At 49.1% G+C, this 17,213-nt stretch overlaps 1 protein-coding gene across 1 annotated transcript in view; it reads right to left on the bottom strand.

Annotated features, from left to right (window-relative positions):
- Nucleotides 1-1,260: 1,260 nt before the first annotated feature.
- CRKL (CRK like proto-oncogene, adaptor protein) overlaps nucleotides 1,261-17,213 on the bottom strand; it is a 31,727-nt gene continuing 15,774 nt past the window's right edge. The window contains exon 3 of the mRNA XM_058656539.1: nucleotides 1,261-4,155. Coding sequence (XP_058512522.1) covers nucleotides 4,021-4,155 — 135 coding nt within the window. The 3' untranslated portion in view covers nucleotides 1,261-4,020. The remainder of the gene's footprint in view (nucleotides 4,156-17,213) is intronic.

Here is a 17,213-nt window from a genome sequence, read left to right as displayed (position 1 = left end):
CAACAGCTGGAGCAGAGCTGATCTGAAACCATGAGCCAGAAGCTTCTCGCAGGTCTCCCAAGCCGGTGCAGGGTCCTAAGGTTTGGGGCCATCCTCTACTGCTTTCCCAGGCCACAGGCAGGGAGCTGGACGGGAAGGGGAGCAGCCAGGACAAGAACTGGTGCTGATATCAGATCCCTTTGCTTGCAGTGGGGAGGATTAGCCAACTGAGCCATGGCACTGGACCCCATGCCTACCTTCACAAACTCCACTGTGGGTTGGTGTTCCTTCCAGAACGATCTAATTGGTTCAGAGACTTCCACCCAAGACAGGCTTCTTCTGAAATCCAGAATCCTGACGAGGATCCAGGGCCTGCACTCAAAACACCAGTGCAGATCCAGAGCTGCACACACAGCTGGTATTTCCTGAGGTTTCGCACAGACTTGAAGGTCTTGGGGTACACATATGTACAATACCAGATGGGATCAGAGAATGTATGGGCGCGCTAAGGACAGGACCCTCGCTGGCAGGTGTTCAGTGTGAGGCCCGTAGGGAAATTCTTGGGCCCCCAAGCACAAGTCACCCACTCTAAGGAACCCCAGGTCATTGGAAGGACTGCGCAGACTGGACCAGAGAACAGTAACAATCCAGGTGAACCTCACTGCCTGTGGAAGTTCTGCTGAAATCCCTTCCTCTGGCTGGCTCCTCTGTACCGGAAAGAAGGAAGCACCAACATATCTTATACTCACAGGCCAGTCCAGGCCCACACCGGGCTGCCAGGCTGTCTCTCCTAGGCAGGCAGGTCCTGAGCCATTGGGAAGAGGCTGCCGTAGGCGGCGGCCGCAGGCTGGGGCCTCCCCCTGGCTCGGTGGCTCCCGGGGGGCCGACTGAGGAGACACTGAGACACTGACGCTGCCGCCGCCACCAGCTGATGCAAGTTTTATTGAGACAATGTACAAACAGGCCACACAAACAAGGGAGTTTTGATGCTGGGACCAGTAACGTAAAATGGAATACAAAAATAAAAAGGCACAAATCTGTTAAGAAAAGACACTCAATGTATTCTAAGAATATAAGTCATTTAATACTGTTAATTTTATAGCACAAAATAAAACAAGCTATGATCCCCAAAAATAATTTTAAAAGCTTACACAGAAAATATTATTGCCTGAAGTTTATGATCTTTAAGTTACAGGTCAGAAGAGTTTTACAATTGTTGTTGTTGTTTCAAAACACACAGTGAAGACCGTCGAAGCAAGGCCACTGCCCCCCCCCCCCCCCCGCAGGGACAACAGTCCTGTCCGTCGCAGAGAACTGTTCTGCTCCTGCTCGCCCAGTGTGCCCTGGCAGCAGCAGGCGCGGGGACACGGTTCTTGGGTCCTGGGGCGCTGAGCCTGAGGCAGGCAGAGCTCAGTGGTGTCCACAGACAGCATTAGTCTTAGGGACTGTGTTAAGACAATCAAGAAGTCACTTGTTTTTAAGAGGTTAATGGACAGAATATTAAAGGATTAAATTATAAAGGTCTGGCACAAACACGCATCATCCCTTTTCCAAAATCACACGATCCTAACCTCTGGGCAAACAACCCAAGAATGGTGGCTGTTCTTGGTCTCAGGCTCGCTTGTCTGTAAATAGCTCTAAAGGAAGCTGGTGCGATGCCAGGGGCTGATGGGTCTGGTGGCACAAGTCGTCCAAAGGTAGCTGTTCACCACATCCGTGTCACCATGCGCCATGGGAGGGACACCCCAGTGCCAGTGCTGGAGTCTTCCCCAGGACAAACGGCTCCAGCGGAACTGTCACAATCTTCTGACTCTCTCCCAGGAGAAAAGCCCCAGGGCGTCAGCCTAGCATCCACCTCTCCTTGGGCACCAAGAAGGCCGGGAGCAAGCCGCAGGCCAGAGTCATGCTATGAGGAGACTAACCCCCTGGGTTGGGCGTGAGGAGCTCAGGACACATCCCCAGGTCACCGGGAGCCCAGGCACAGTCAGGGCAGGTGCTACGCCACAGACTTGGCAGGAGAAAGACAAACTTTTTTGCCAAGGAAAAAAATCGTGAAGGTTTCAAGTTAAAAAAGTGATGACTTTTGGCACGTATCTTGAGTTCAGAGCTGGAGGCACACCTTGCTCTGAGTTCTGAAGACACTTCCGTGAGCTGAAGCTGTGAGAAAATTCACCAATCCTAAACCCGGGGGTGCTGGGGTGCAGCGATCTTCCAAGTACCCCGCGGGAGGGGAGTTGCATGAGTGGCCAGCAGGTGTGGCCATGGGAACCCTCCCTTTCCTTGTGCTCCGTCAAAGTCCTTGTAGCTCGATCTGGTCTCCAGAGGCCGTCCGTCAAGGCACATGCTCCACCTTCTGCTGGACACTGGGCTCCGGTGCGGGCTAGGTGAGTGGTCTGCAGGCCAAGTCTGTTTCTGGACACTGTCATACGATACAGGCTAGGCTGACAAACCCCACAAGGCCACCTGCAATGGCCGACTTCAGGGCGGGAGGCAGCCAAGACACGTCCCGGGACAGGAAGAGCTCGTCACTGAGCCTCTTCTAGGAAACTCAAAGTGGCGAGCAGTGACAATTTTTTTGTCCCCAAATGATCAATTTTGTCACAGGACAATTTTGAGGTGTTTCTATACGGTAGCTTTCTGCCTGGCGCACTACTGATTTAAACCTACAGTTGGCTCTGAGATTCTGTCCCGAGGCTCACGGAGCTCACCTCCTGGTGCTGTCACTTGTCTGCTCCAGGTGGAGGCCCCTCTCCACTGGAATTCAGCGGGGAGGACAGACAACTGCCCGCTGGACTTCAGAGGCCTGGCCTGGGCCGCAGAGGCTGCAGCACTGGCTGCTAGGAACCAGCCGCAGCTCGCAGGGTAACGCTCTGTCAACAAACCAATGAACAGTGAACGGCTCTCACCAGAAACACTCGATGGCAACTGCATCAATCGACTTCCAGGGCTTGCGTTTTCTTTGCCTGGGATACCCCAGACCCCAAGACTGCAGGTCAGGATTAACAGCACCGCCTCTCTGACAGCCTGGTGAGGCTGGGCTTGGGCAGGGTGGATAGGGCTTCAGGGAGAATTTAGTGATTTGACTGAATGACTTGTTCAGGGGTCCAATGATTCCAGGAGTAACTCACTTTGTAAAGAAACCTAAGTCTTAACCTTCAGTGGGTGCATTCGCTGAAAGGGTGGAGAGGAAACTGGCCGAGTGTCTCGCACCCCCATTTCTGTCACCAACAGACAAGGTGAGCAGACGTTTCCTAAAGCAGCTGTGCGCTGATGCCTTTGGGGACAAGAGGCTGGGTACAGCCTGGCACGTCATGTCGCCTGACGTGTCCATGCTGTTTGCTACAGGGACCCAAGGCCCGGGGTCTCTACTCCAGCAGTGCTCCACCCATGGCCCTTGGTTACAGCAGCTTCAGGGTGGGAGCGCACAGGGACACGTTCTTCCTTGGGCTACCACAAGAATCCAAACTGCTACCTAACAATCTGTTCAGAACACACAAGGCTAATTAATTAAGTCTTCCAAAATCAAACAAGAGAACAAACAAGAAAAGAAAAGCCAAGCCAGGGCTGGGGGAGGGGGTTAGGACAGAATTCTCTCCTCTTTTAGAGTTCACATCCTTTGTTGCCTAAAGAAAACCAGGGAGGCATCTGCGCCACCCCTCCATGGAACAGCGATGTGCACTCTCCTGCTGTGGCCTTGAGCTCTCGGGGACGAGCACGCCACAATCAGTCCCCAAGTACAAACAGGGCAGTGACGGGGAGACTGGCCTGTCAGCTTCTCTCCACGTGTGTGCTTCCACCAGTATTTCCAGTTTATGATCCAAAAGAACTCTAAAATCGGCTACTCTGTGACAAGACGACTATGATACAAATGCTAGGAGGCAGCCGCTGTGTGCATTCCCAGTGTGCATGCGACGGCCAGGCTGCAGGGAGCTGGGCGTCGGCAAGGCGGCGTGACTTGCCTATGAGAGAGAACACTTTCCCACTTCAAAGGAGACTATAACAGGCAGCACAACGAAGCAGCAGGAACCAGGGCAGCAGCAATCACTCGTTTTCGTCTGGGTTTTGAGGGTCAATGATTTTGACGTGCGTGAAGGGGAAGAGCCCCTTGCGCCCGTTCACCTCGCCTTCCCACTGGCCGTTGATATTCATCCTCGTGACCTTCACAATGTCGCCAACCTGTGAGCAGAGAGCAAGAAGGTAAAGTCAGTATTCCTCTGCAACTAAGAAAATAACCAACACAATCCTACATATTTATTTTTCCTGTAGACTTCTCAAGTTTTTTTTTCAGTGTTTAGGCTTAAAAAAAAATCCAGGGGTGCCAAAAATGCAGGTGCTCCCAAGAGGACCAGTGTACTCCTCTCAGTCTGCAAGCATGCAGGACAGAGAATCAGCATTGAGGCCAAGCGGGTCAGGCCGCCACCTGCAATGCCAGCAGCCCACATGGGCAGTGGTCTAAGAGCCCACTCCCTGCCGGGGCGCCTGGGAGGCTCATGGAAGGCAGCCAAGTGCTTGGGACCTTGAATTCACGTGGGCAACCAGGAGAAGGCTCTGGAATCCTGGCTTTGGCCTGACCCTGCCCCAGCCATTGTGGCCACTTGGGGAGTGAACTAGTGGATGGAGAATCATTTTTTTTTAATTGGCAGGCAGGAATTCTACCACTGAACCACCAATGTATCTTTTTTTTTTTTTTTTTAATTGGAAAGTCAGATATACAAAGAAGAGGAAAGACAGAGAGGAAGATCTTCCGTCCAATGGTTCACTGCCCAAATGGTTGCAACAGCCGGAGTTGAGTTGATCTGAAGCCAGGAGCCAGGAACCAGCTTTTCCCAGGTCTCCTACATGGGTGCAGGGTCCCAAGGCTCTGGACCATCCTGGACTGCTTTCCCAGGCCACAGGCAGGCAGCTGGATGGGAAGTGGGGTCATCGGGACACAAACCAGTGCTCATATAGGATGCTGGCACGTTCAAGGCCAGGACTTTAGCCACTAGGCTATCATGTTGGTCCCTTTCTCTCTGCTTTAATAGAAACAAAATAAATGCATGACAGAGCCAGGAGCTTCTGAGCACACAGCAGCCTTTCTCACTGCAGGCTACTAACCTCACTAGGACAGAACGTACTTGACTAGGCCAGAACGGCTGAAGTTAACACCCAAGAGGAAGAGTGCAAAACAACAACCCTGGTTGGTGGTACAGCATGGTAGCTTAAGAGGCTGTCTGTGACATGCTGTGTACTAGTTCAAGTCCAAGCTACTCACCTCCAACCCAGCTCTCTACTAATGTACCTGGGAAAGCAGACAAGATGCCCCAAGTGCTCGGATCCCTGTGGTCACGTGGGAGAATTAGCTAGAACTCCTGCATCCTGGGCCCAGCTTAGTAGCCTAGTGGCTAAAGTGTTTCGCATGTACCAGGATCCCATATAGGTGCCTGTTCATATCCTGGCTAATTTACTTCCCTTCCAGCTCCCTGCTTGTAGCCTAGGAAAGTAGTTGAGTATGGCCCAAAGCCTTGGGACCCTGCACCTGCATGGAAGACCTGGAAGAAGCTCCTGGCTCCTGGTTTTGGATCAGAGCTCAGCTCCAGAAGTTGTGGCCACTTAGGGAGTGAATCATCGGATTCTCCTCCTCTATAGATCTCACAAAGAAAACAAACAATAAACCAGCAGATGGAATTTTTTCACTCTGTTGCTGTTTTTCAAATAAATTAACTGTTTATTAACTTAAAAGAAGCAGTCTTCATGCAATGAGCCTGAATGTGGTAACTGAGCCCTTATCCACACAGCCCTCGGCCCTCAAGTTTCCTGTTCCTGGTTATCAGTGGAGGTACTTGAGGACGACAACATAAGGTGATCTCTATTCAGCACCAGAAGGTGGCCTGCTCAGTCCACCAGAGGGACAGGAATCTGTCTTTTGAAATGGGCTTCAAGTGGTTCTGGATACACGCAGGGCTCCAGGGAGGTGCTTCAAGGGCCAACAAATGTCTGGAGTGAGGCTTCTTCCGCCAGCTACTTGCCTCAAGGATTATCCCCAAAATGGTGAAATAATACCATCTATTACAAAATGGAGAGATGGCCTGTTTTGCCATAGCGCTGGTTCCCCTCAATTAGTTTTGACAGTGGCTCTCACAATCTCAACTTACACATTTATATTCATAGAACTTTCCATCTGGCACATATTGGAGTTCCATGTACTAAAGCCACTGTTCTACTGAGTGGACTGCCGCGGCAGTGTCAGACAGTGGGCCATGGCAGCTTTGGGATCCCTGCCTGCCACCAGCTCAGTGGAGCCACATGCGCCTTTCCTAGTGATCAGGTACTCAGCACACATCCACAGAGACTGGAATCTCGAATGGGCCCCGGCTGATGTGTGGAAAGGTCAGACTCTCACCTTCCTGGAAAGCCCGCCCCAGTTTGTGCGTGCGCTTTCACTCCTGCTGACCAGCCCACCTCCACTTCCCCAGCCTCGATCCACCTGCCACTACTCTGCCACCTCTAGAGACCCATCATCCTAACCTTCAGCCAACCCCTCTTCTACAGCAAGACCCTGCCCACCTTGATGTAGTGACTACTCTCCTACTGTACCAAGGACCTCTTGGTGGCCCATTCCAGCTTTGCCTCTGTGAGAGTCCGGGGTTCTCTAACAGGCCTCACCCACCCAGCTCCCTCTGTGGTATTCTGTATAAAGGGTACTTTGCACTGGATATGCAGACACTGTGAGGTCGCTGTCCTCCAGGAACTCTGGCAGACACTTCTGATGGGGCCCCATCATCAATTCTCACAAATTATCTCCACTTGCCTGGCACCATATGGCACTCTCTGAAGCAGGAAGCCCACTTGACTCACTCTGCATTCCATGTATGTTACAGTCTCTTACTTTCTAGAGAAGTCCACAGGAAGTGGAAGAACTCTAGGCTGACGTGCTCCACAGGCTGGGGACAGTTGGCTGAGCAGAGGAGCAGGGGCCTGGAAGACTCAGGAGCCAGCCAATACAAAGGAGGAATGGATTTTCCAGAGATAAACACTACCTAGTTGCTGCTCTACTTGTCACATCACCCACTCCCAATCTCTGCACAAGAATAAACTCCAGGGCCTGGCGCCGTAGCCTAGTGGTTAAAGTCCTTGCCTCGCGGGTGCCAGGATCCCATATGGGTGCCAGTTCATGTCCTAGCTTAGGATCAGCTTAGCTTCAGCCGTTGTGGCCACTTGGGGAGTGAACCAGTGGATGGAGAATCTTTCTCTCTGTATCTCTTCCTTTCTATATATTTGCCTTTCCAATAAAAAAAAAATCCTAAAAAAAACCCCCAGTAAACTCCAGACTCCGATCCTCAGACTGCCGTCTCCGACCTCCTTCCAACCATGCTGACTTCCTTTCTGCTTTATAAACGTGCCAAGCTCCTTCCCAGATAAGAACTGTACGACAGATGGGAAGACAGGATGTGCTACCGATGTCATTATGTTAAAGTCACCTTTCAGCATCACCCAGAATTGCTAAGAAAGGCACTAAGAAAGCTTAGACCACTGTTCCAAACACAGACAACACTGGCCAAAGGTAAACAAGTCCCAAGGGCCACTCAAGTGCCCTTATAAAGAGTCACACAAAGACAGTGGGAGCATGAAGGACCGTTGGGGGGGCACATGGTAGACGGGCGTGGGGGAGGGACAGGATGATCCTGCAGCGGGAGCAGGCCTGAGGACACACGAAGATACATGTCAGTTATCAGCCATTCCTGGAACATGATACAAGCTTCCATTCGCCTAAAGCAGGTATGAGGTGGCACAGTATGGCAGCCTATCCCAAGAGCCCCAGAGCATGGCAAGACTCAGAGATGGTTTGGTCACTACCTGACTGTGGGTCTCCCATGTGGGTGCAGGGCCTCAAGCACTTGGGGCCATCCTCTGATGACTTCCTAGGCCATAAGCAGGGAGCAGGATTGGAAACCGAGCAGTGGGACTCAAACTAGTGCCCATATGAGATGCTGGGACCGTAGGCAGAGGATTGGCTTGATATGCCACGACCCTATATGCACTAGAACATCGAGGTAAGATAGTAGCTATCATGGGAGAGGAGGCGTCCAATCAGAAACATGGCCTGGGGCTGGTGCAATAGCTCAACTGCCAGATTCTCACCCACAGGCGCAACATCCCATATGGGCACTGGTTTGTACCCTGGCTGCTTCACTTCCCTTCCAGCTCCCTGTTTGTGGCCTGGAAAAGCAGGGGAGGACGGCCCAAAGCCTTGGGACCCTGCATTCATGTGAGGGAGACCTGGAAGAAGCTCCTGGCTCCTGGCTTTGAATCGGCTTAGCTCTGGCTGTCATGGCCAGTTGGGGAGCGAACTAGAAGATGGAAGATCTTTGTCTCTCCTTCTCTGTAAATCCGCCTTTCAAATAAGAATAAATAAACTTTAAAAAAAAAAAGGGCCCAGTGTGGTGGCCTAGCAGCTCCACCTCCCATCCAGGTATCTGCTTGTGGCCTGGGAAAGCAGTCAAGGACAGCCCAAAGCCTAGACCCCTGCACCCGTGTGAGACCCAGAAGCGCATCTAGGCTCCTGGCTTCAGATTGGCACAGCACCAGTCGTTGCGCTCACTTGGGGAGTGAATCATTGGATGAAAGATCTTCCTCTCTGTCTCTCCTCCTCTCTGTTTATCTGACGTTGCAATAAAAACAAAACAAAACAAAAACAACAACAGCCAGCAGCCCATGACTCTGGCAGGCTTCTCGTGGCCGCATACCTTTGGAAGCAGCAGGGACAAGCTGGACTCAGTAGGGAGAGCAACACTGCATTAGTCTCTAGGTTTTTAACTTTGAGGAATCTATTGATGCCAAATATGGGAAACTTGAAAACAGGGAGTCTGACTGTGATGGGTACTAAGCAGCTGAGGGCAGAGAAGGCGAGCCAGGCACTGAACACTGCTGAAAACATTCCCACCTCGTGTAGTCTGCTGTAGGATGATAACAGCTCACCTGCTGTCTGAGAATGAGTGTCAGAGAACAGCACAGCGTATGAAGTGCAGCAAGTGGCAGAGAAACACAGGAATTGGACCTGCAGGATGAGGGCCAAGGAGCAGCCCCGCCTACCACGGGGTTCCTTTGATCACTTTACCAAGGCCTCGTTCTGGCCTGGCTAAAGTTTTTACAAGCCAAAACAGGACATACTATTCATCATGCTGAATTATGCTGTTTCCCTTTTCTTATAAAAAACAAACAAACAAACAAACAAAACCCAAAAACATTTACTTTTATTGGAAAGTTTTACAGAGAGAAGGAGAAACAGAAACAGAAAGATCTGCTGATTCATTCCCCAAGTGGCCACAGGAGCTGGAGCTAAGCTGATTCAAAGCCAGGAGCCAGGAGCTTCTTCCAGGTCTCCTACATGTGAGTGCAGGGTCCCAAAGCTTTGGTCCATCCTAAACTGCTTTCCCAGGCCACAAGCAGAGAACTGGAAGGGAAGTGAAGCAGCCAGGATACAAACCGGTGCCCATATGGGAATTCTGGTGCATACAAGGCGAGGACGTTGGACACTGGACTATCAAGCCGGGCCTTCTTTCTTTTTTGAAAGACTATTTCAGAGTGACAGAGTGAAGATACAGATGTCTTCAACTTAACCACTGGCTCACTACTCAAACTCTATGGTGTCTCCCATGGGTGGCTCTGACATGGGATGCTCCCCATGGTGGTGGTTACCCTGCTATACAATGCCAGACCCCCTCATGTTGTTTTCTGCTTAGGCTAAGGCTCTGTATGTGGGAAATACGCCCCCAGAACACCAATACAGAGATGTCCTGGCTATACTACATGGCCTGTTTCTTACAGCTACAGGTTGTGGACCAGCTCCTCTTAATTTATTTTTTTTTTACTGGAAAAGCAGAGTTGGAGGAGGAGACAGAAATCTTCCATCTGCTAGTTAACTCCCCAAATAACCCAGAGCTTCTCCAATCCAAAGCCAGGAACCAGGAGCTTCTTTTGGGTCTCCCACATGGATGCAGGGTTCCAAGACCTTGAGCCATCCTCTACTGCCTTCTCAGGCCACAAGCAGGGAGGTGGATGGGAAGTGGAACAGCTGGGACACGAACTGGTTTCCATATGCGATGCTGGTGCCGTAGGCAGAGGCTTACGTGTGCTAAACCCACTGCGCTGGGCCCTGTGGACCAGCCTTTCCCGTAGCTCTACTGAACAGTGCTGGACTTGGGTCCTACAAGGGCCAGTAACACTGTAGGCAGCTTGACTGTGCATCTCCTCTCTCCTCACTCCACAAGTGCCCTTCTGCTGGGTCCATGGCAGAAAGGCAGCCCAAGAGCTGGTCCTATCAACAGACAGGCATGTAACTAATGCGCCATCTTCACTAACTTTTATCCTGTAATCCAGGACAATCTTAGTCTGATGCCCATGATGGTGGCAGTCCACATGGGCACCAGTTTAAGTCTCAGCTGCTCCACTTCTGCTAATGTGCCTGGGAAAGCAGAGAAATATGGCCCAAGTGCTTGGGTCCCTGTACATGGATGAGAGACCTGGAAGAAGCCCTAGGATCTGCCTGGCTCAGTCCCAGTGGTTGCAGCCATATGGGGGTGAACCAGGGATGGAAGGGCTCCGTGTAACCCTCTCTCTGTAACTCTTTCAAATAAATAAAGAAGGGCTCGGTACGGTGGCCTAGCGGCTAAAGTCCTTACCTTGAAAGCACCGGGATCCCATATGGGTGCCATTTCTAATCCCGGCAGCTCCACTTCCCATCCAGCTCCTTGCTTGTGGCCTGGGAAAGCAGTCGAGGACGGCCCAAAGCCTTAGGACCCTCCACCCACATGGGAGACCTGAAAAATGTTCCTGGCTCCTGACTTCAGATTGGTGCAGCACGATTCACTGCAGCCGCTTCGGGGGTGACTCATCAGATGGAAGATCTTCCTCTCTGTTTCTCCTCCTCTCTCTATATATTGGACTTTGGAATAAAAATAAAGAAACCTTTTAAAAGAATTACAGTGAGAAAGAGGGTACAGGAGAGAGAGAAGAGAGACAGATCTTCCACCTGTTGGTTCACTGCCCAGATGGCCCAAAGCCAGCAGCCTTCTCCTGGTCTCTCACATGGGTAGCAGGACCCCAAGCACTCAGGTCATCATCACATTTCCCAGGCCACTGGCAGGAAGCTGGATAGGAGTGGAGCAGCTAGGAACAGAACCAGTGCCAATGAAATGCTGAAACTACAGATGGTGAATTAACCCACTGCACTACAGAATCAGCTTTTATTTTTAAAGATGTATTTACTTGAAAGTCAGAGCTACAGAGATCTTCTATTCACTGTTTACCCGCCCTAATTTGGAAGGCAGAGCAAAGCGACAGAACTTCTACCCACTGGTTCATACCCCAGATGGCTGCCAACAGCCAGGGATGAGCCAGGTTGAAGCCAGGAACTCCATCCTGGTCTCCCGCATGGACAGCAGGGGCTCAAGTACTTGGGTCCCCTGCCACTGCCTTCCCAGTCACACCTGCAGGACGTGGATGGGAAACAAGCAGCCAGGACTCCAACTGGTGCTCCACTGTTGGCATTACAGCGGTGGCTCAGTGGGCTGTGCCTCGACGCAGGCCCTTCTCAGGTTATGCAATGAGATCAGGAGGACAAGAGCTATGCTGTAGTCAGAAGTTCTAACACAGGTGATGTCAACAGGTCTCAGGGATTAACTATTACTGTCCAAGTGCAGACAGAATGCATTTGAGATACCTTTGAGGTTTTGGTGGATTTCAACAAGTTTAGAAGAACCAAAGTCCAAAGTCTATGTACCTTAATTACCAGGAAGATTCATCCTACTTAAGGCTTTATTCTGGTTAATACAACAAATACCCATCACAGATGTGCCACATCCTGAAGGAATATAACCAATTACAGCGTAGATGAACACTCTGGGGCTGGTATAATGACTCAACAGGCTAATGCTCCATTTCCCATCCAGTTCCCTGTTTGTGGCCTGGGAAAGCAGTGGAAGACGGCTCAGAGCCTTAGCTGTGGCCGTTGTGGGCATTTGGAGAGTGAGCCAGTGGATGAAAGATTTTTCTGTTACTTCCTCTGTGTAAATCTGCCTTTCCAATAAAAATAAGTCAATCTTAAAAAATAAACAAACAAAAACAAACACTGGGACTTTGCTTAGGGTTGTGGGGCTTGTGTCCCATTTCACTCCCTTCTGTGTTCTCCATAATGCACCTGTACAGAGAAATCCAAGCTGCTGGAGCTTCCAATGGCTTTAGAGGGCCAGAATGTCCATGTGCCCTGGTTAGCAGTCAAGTTGTCTCTTGATTTTTACCCAAAAGTGAATATTTATGTATTCAAGAGGCAGAGGGTCAGAGAGCTTCAAACTTGAATCGCTATCTGCTTGCTAAGGGTCCGCTGTAGCGGTATTCACAGTGGTCAAGAGAGACAGCCATGTGTCGATCAGCACACACACTTGTCATACACAACCACAACCACACACACACAACCACAACAGAATACTGCTCAGTGGCACAAAGGAATGGAAGTACTGATACATGCTACAACACGGATACACCTTGAAACCCAGAAGACAACTACCGTGTGACTCCACTGACCCGAGACACTGTCAAGGAGGCTGATTCAGAGCCACAGAAGGTGGAGTAAAGGTTACTTGGTGCTGGGAGAGGGGGAAGGAAGGGTATTGCTTAAACAGCTACAGAGGGTCTGTTGGAGGTGATGAAAATGTTGTAGAAACAGCGGTGATGCTTGCACAATGTTGTGTCATTAATGCTGTCCAAGGGCACACTGAAAAATAGCTAAAAAGGTAACTTTTATGCGTTTCACCACAGTAAACATACACAAATACTACTCAGCTGTCAATGTAATATGCTAAAGACCACCAAATGAATCCTTTAAGTAGAACTGCATGATGTGAACTATTTAAGTATCTCAATAAAACTGAGTAAAATGGCTCAATGCTAGTTCTGCCATACACTGCTTGTGAGCAGTCAGCTCTAAGAGTTGAAGCAGGGCTGGGACGGGCATGAGAAGGACCGCTCTGAGAGGCTGCCAGTCAATAAAAGCCACATACAGAGAGGTGAGGCCAATGTAGCAACCAGGCTGGCGCAGACCTTGCCTAAACTGTACCGGGCTGCAGTCTCACGGCATTCTCACTCATTTTCTACATTATAAAGAACAAAAACCTCTGCAGATTACTTTTCTAATTCACAACCTACTGGGAATGTCACGTTAGGAAGTAAAATGTTATTATAAACACAAGAACCTTCTAAAATTCTAAAGGATTGCTTACAGATTCCTACCACTGACAGGGTATTTTTGACTAAGGAGAGTACTTACTGCCCCGAAGAAAAGGAAAAACTAAATTCCTAAGATTAGATGCTGGGAAAAGCACTGACAAGAAGGATGGAGAAGTATCAACTCCAAAGCCTCAGGAGGGAGTGGGAATGCATGCTCAGTCTGGACGTCCCTCTGTGAGCCTGCTTCAGGAGGCGAGGCGAGGCGAGCCTGTGGGTCTTGTACAAGCCCTGGAGAGATGGTGGATGAAGGAGGGGGAGCAGCTCAATTATCTGGGTGGACCTCAGATCAGCTGACGCTTCTTAGCGAACCTGCACAGCCCAGTATCCAACGACAAGATCTTTCAGAGATGCCTAACACCCTAACAGATTAAACACGACTAAATCTAGGTTTGCCCTGCAGATTGCTTCATCTCAGTAAGCAAAGTCAACAAAGCAGAAACTGCTAGTGTGGATTTAACTCTAACCAATAAAGCAAACCAACTGGTGAAGCAGAAATCTGGGAATTCAGTCAATGAAGGAAGTTGTATGATGGACCTTGTACAATACAATTTAAGTGATTCAGAAACTACATGTAACCTAGTGATTAAGGGTTTCAATACAAATCAAACTAATCCAAGAAGAAATCCCGACAGCACAATCACAGATGACCCTAATGGGAGCAAACAGTAAGTATCTGAGAGCCAAGAGCAAGAATCCTAAGAGTCTGGCTGGTGTTCCATATGGCCATCAGTTTGTGTCCTGGCTGCTTCACTTCTGATCCAGTTTCCTGCTAGTGTGACTGGGAAAGCAACAGAAGATGACCCCAGTCCTTGGACCCCAGGTTCCATACAGGAACCTGGGCGAAGCTCTTGGCTTCAGCCTGGACCAGTCCTGGACACTGCAACCATTTGCGAAGCAAAGCAGTAGATGGGAAGATCTGTTACTCTGTTTCTTCAACTTGCTTTCTCTTCCTGTAATCTTATTCTTTTAAAAAAAATATTTTTTTACAGATTTTTAAAATCATTTTTATATTTGAAAGAGATTTTTACAGAGAAAGGAGAAGAGACAGAGAAGTCTTCCATCCACTGTTTCATTCCCCCAAATGGTTGCAACAGCCAGAGTTGAGCCCATCTGAAGCCAGGAGCTTTTTCCTGTCCTTCCACACAAGTGGAGGGACTCAAGGACTCAGGGCATCCTCTGCTGTTTCCCAGGTCACTAACAGGGATCTGGACTGCAAGTAGAGCAGCAGGGCACAAACTGGCCCTTGTAATATGAATGTCCATGCTGGCAGGCGAATCCTGCTGCCACCACTCAGCCCCAGATTTATTTTATTTGAAAGGCAGAGTTACAGACAGCAGCACAGAGAAAGCTCTAAATGTATGAATAAAAATTTAAAAAGCAATCAATATGCTAAATGATAGGATCAAAAAAATATTCACCTAACTACAGAGGCTGAAACAAAACAAAACCAAAAACTATGGTCTGATCATTCCACCAACCAAGAGAAACTAAAAACTGGAAAACAAAAGCCAAAAATGCAACAAGGATAACACCAGGTTAAGTAAACACAGAAAGTAAAGTTGATGTAGAAGTAAGAACTTGGGGCCCCGGTGCAATGGCTCAACTGGCTAATGCTCCCTTTTGTAAGTGCTGGGATCCTGTAAGAATGCCGGTTCACGTCCTGGGAAAGCAGGACAGGATGGCCCAAAACCTTGGGACCCTGAGCCCACATGGGAGACCCAGAAGAAGCTCCTGGCTCCTGGCTTCAGATTGGCTCAGCTCTGGCCATTGTGGCCACTTGGGGAGTGAACCAGCAGATGGAAGATCTGTCTCTCCATCTCCTCTTTGCAAATGACAAACTGCTTCAGAAGACAGTATGTTCCACAAGTTTCACAAAGAAAAATCCTTTGTTTTACTACTATATTCCAAGTTCCTAGGATACTACATAATAAGCACTCAATAATCCTCTGTTGAGGTTGAAGTTTCTGGAGAGTCGAGCCAGTGCCACGGTGTAGCAGGCTGAGCTTGAACCTTCAGCATTCCACATGGCACCAGCTGCAGTTCCAGCTGCTCCACTTCCAATCCATCTCCCTGTTAACGACCTGGGAAGGCAGTGGAGGATGGCCAAGGCCTTGGGACCCTGTACCCCTGTGGGAGACCCAGAAGAAGCTTGTGGATCCTGGTTTTGAATTGGCCAGCATTCATTTGGGGAGTGAAATCAACAGATGGAAGATTTCTTACTCTGTAACTTAACCTCACAAATAAAAATAAATTTAACCAAACAAAAAAACACCCCCGCTAAAAACCTAGAAAGTCAATGATTAGACTGAATGATAGAAGCAACACTATAACTTTTCCTCTTGCTTTTCATGAATTCCTTCCCAACTTACCTAAGCTTCACTTGCAGCCTGAGAAACTTCCTCTTCCTCGCCCTCCACAGAATCTGCTCTACTGACTTCAGACCCCCAGCTCCTGGCACACTTTTCTTAATCCACAACCCACAGGAATGTCAACCCACAGTTGTCTAAATGGAGCCAACAAAATTTTATACAGAAAATACTCATGGTGACACTCAACCTGGAGTGAAGTAACACAATTTTTAGGTGCAAAATTTCTTTCCGTTTGAGTCAGAAAAGTATACTGGAATATAAATGAGAAAAATATTTAAAGAAAATAAAACATTTTCTCTAAAGTCAACCAAAATGATGGTAAATGGCAAACTTTAAGATTTCTAGTGCTTGTAAGAAATTGGCTGTTTCATGCCCCATGTAACCAAATAATAACAAAAAGCAACCCATAATCTCTTCTGCTTAGCACTTTGGTGATACAGCAATAAACCATTTTCCTTGTTCTGATGCCCAATATGCCCACCTACTTGGGGCTAGCTGATCAGCAGTGTTAATTTCATTCATGAAAGCTCTTCCCTCAGCCAGAAGTCTAGGTCTCATCTCTTCCAAGAAGACCCTGCAGACCAACACTGCCCACACTTCACTCCCTAATCCCAACTTTCCCCCTCCTCCTCACACTGCAGTAACATAACTTGCCTAAGATCACACCAGTATACCCAGAACTGGAATGAGGTCAGTGATACTCGAGTCAATGTGTGCAACTGTGTGTGAGAGGGATGTTCTAACAGCATCCTGCTTCAAACATTCTCTTCTACTCCACGGTCTCTAAGGAGCTGCACTGCTTCCTCATTTTGGGGCTGCCCCTATAGCATGCGGCCTGCTTCCTAGGAGCCTCTCCAGTTCCACCACACCACAGGCACCAGTGAGCTGCGTTCTCAAGAAGCAGGATGGACACCCTACTCAACTAACGGAGCAGAAGGATCAAGTGTTCACTTCCTAATCGAATCCCAGGAATCATCTTGAAAAGAGGTGAGTGTAAGATGAAAATGGCTAAACAGACTAGTTTCAACATATGTCTCTGCTTGTAGGAACATCCTTTTATTTATTTGATTTATCTTTTTTTTAATAATATTTACTTTTATTAGAAAGTCAGATATACAGAAAGGAGAAAAGATAGAGAAGAAGATCCTGCATCCACTGACTCACTCCCGAAGTGGCTGCAATGGCTGGAGCTGAGCCGATCCAAAGCCAGGACACAGGAGCATCTTCCAGGTCTCCCAACGTGGGTGCAGGGTCCCAAGGCTTTGGGCCATCCTCCACTGTTTTCCCAGGCCACAAGCAGAGAGCTGGATGGGAAGTGGACAGCTGGGTATGAACTGGCGTCTGTATGGGATCCTAGCAGTTGCAAGTTGAGGATTCAGCCACTAGGCCAAACCATGCTGGACCCTACTTATTTTAATTTGAAAGGCAGATCTTTACAGAGAGAAGAGAGAGATGATCTTCCATCTGCTAGTTTACTGCCCAATGGCGACAATGGCCAGAGCTGAGCTGATCCAAAACTGGGAGCCAAGAGTTTCCTCCAGGTCTCGCAACTGGCTGTAGGGGCCCAAAGACTTTCCCCATCCTCTGCTGCTTTCCCAGGCC

Source organism: Ochotona princeps, chromosome 29, assembly GCF_030435755.1.
Source record: "Ochotona princeps isolate mOchPri1 chromosome 29, mOchPri1.hap1, whole genome shotgun sequence".
NCBI lineage: Eukaryota > Metazoa > Chordata > Mammalia > Lagomorpha > Ochotonidae > Ochotona > Ochotona princeps.
The sequence above is the reverse complement of the archived record's forward strand: the minus strand, read 5'-3'. Positions and strand labels throughout refer to the sequence as shown.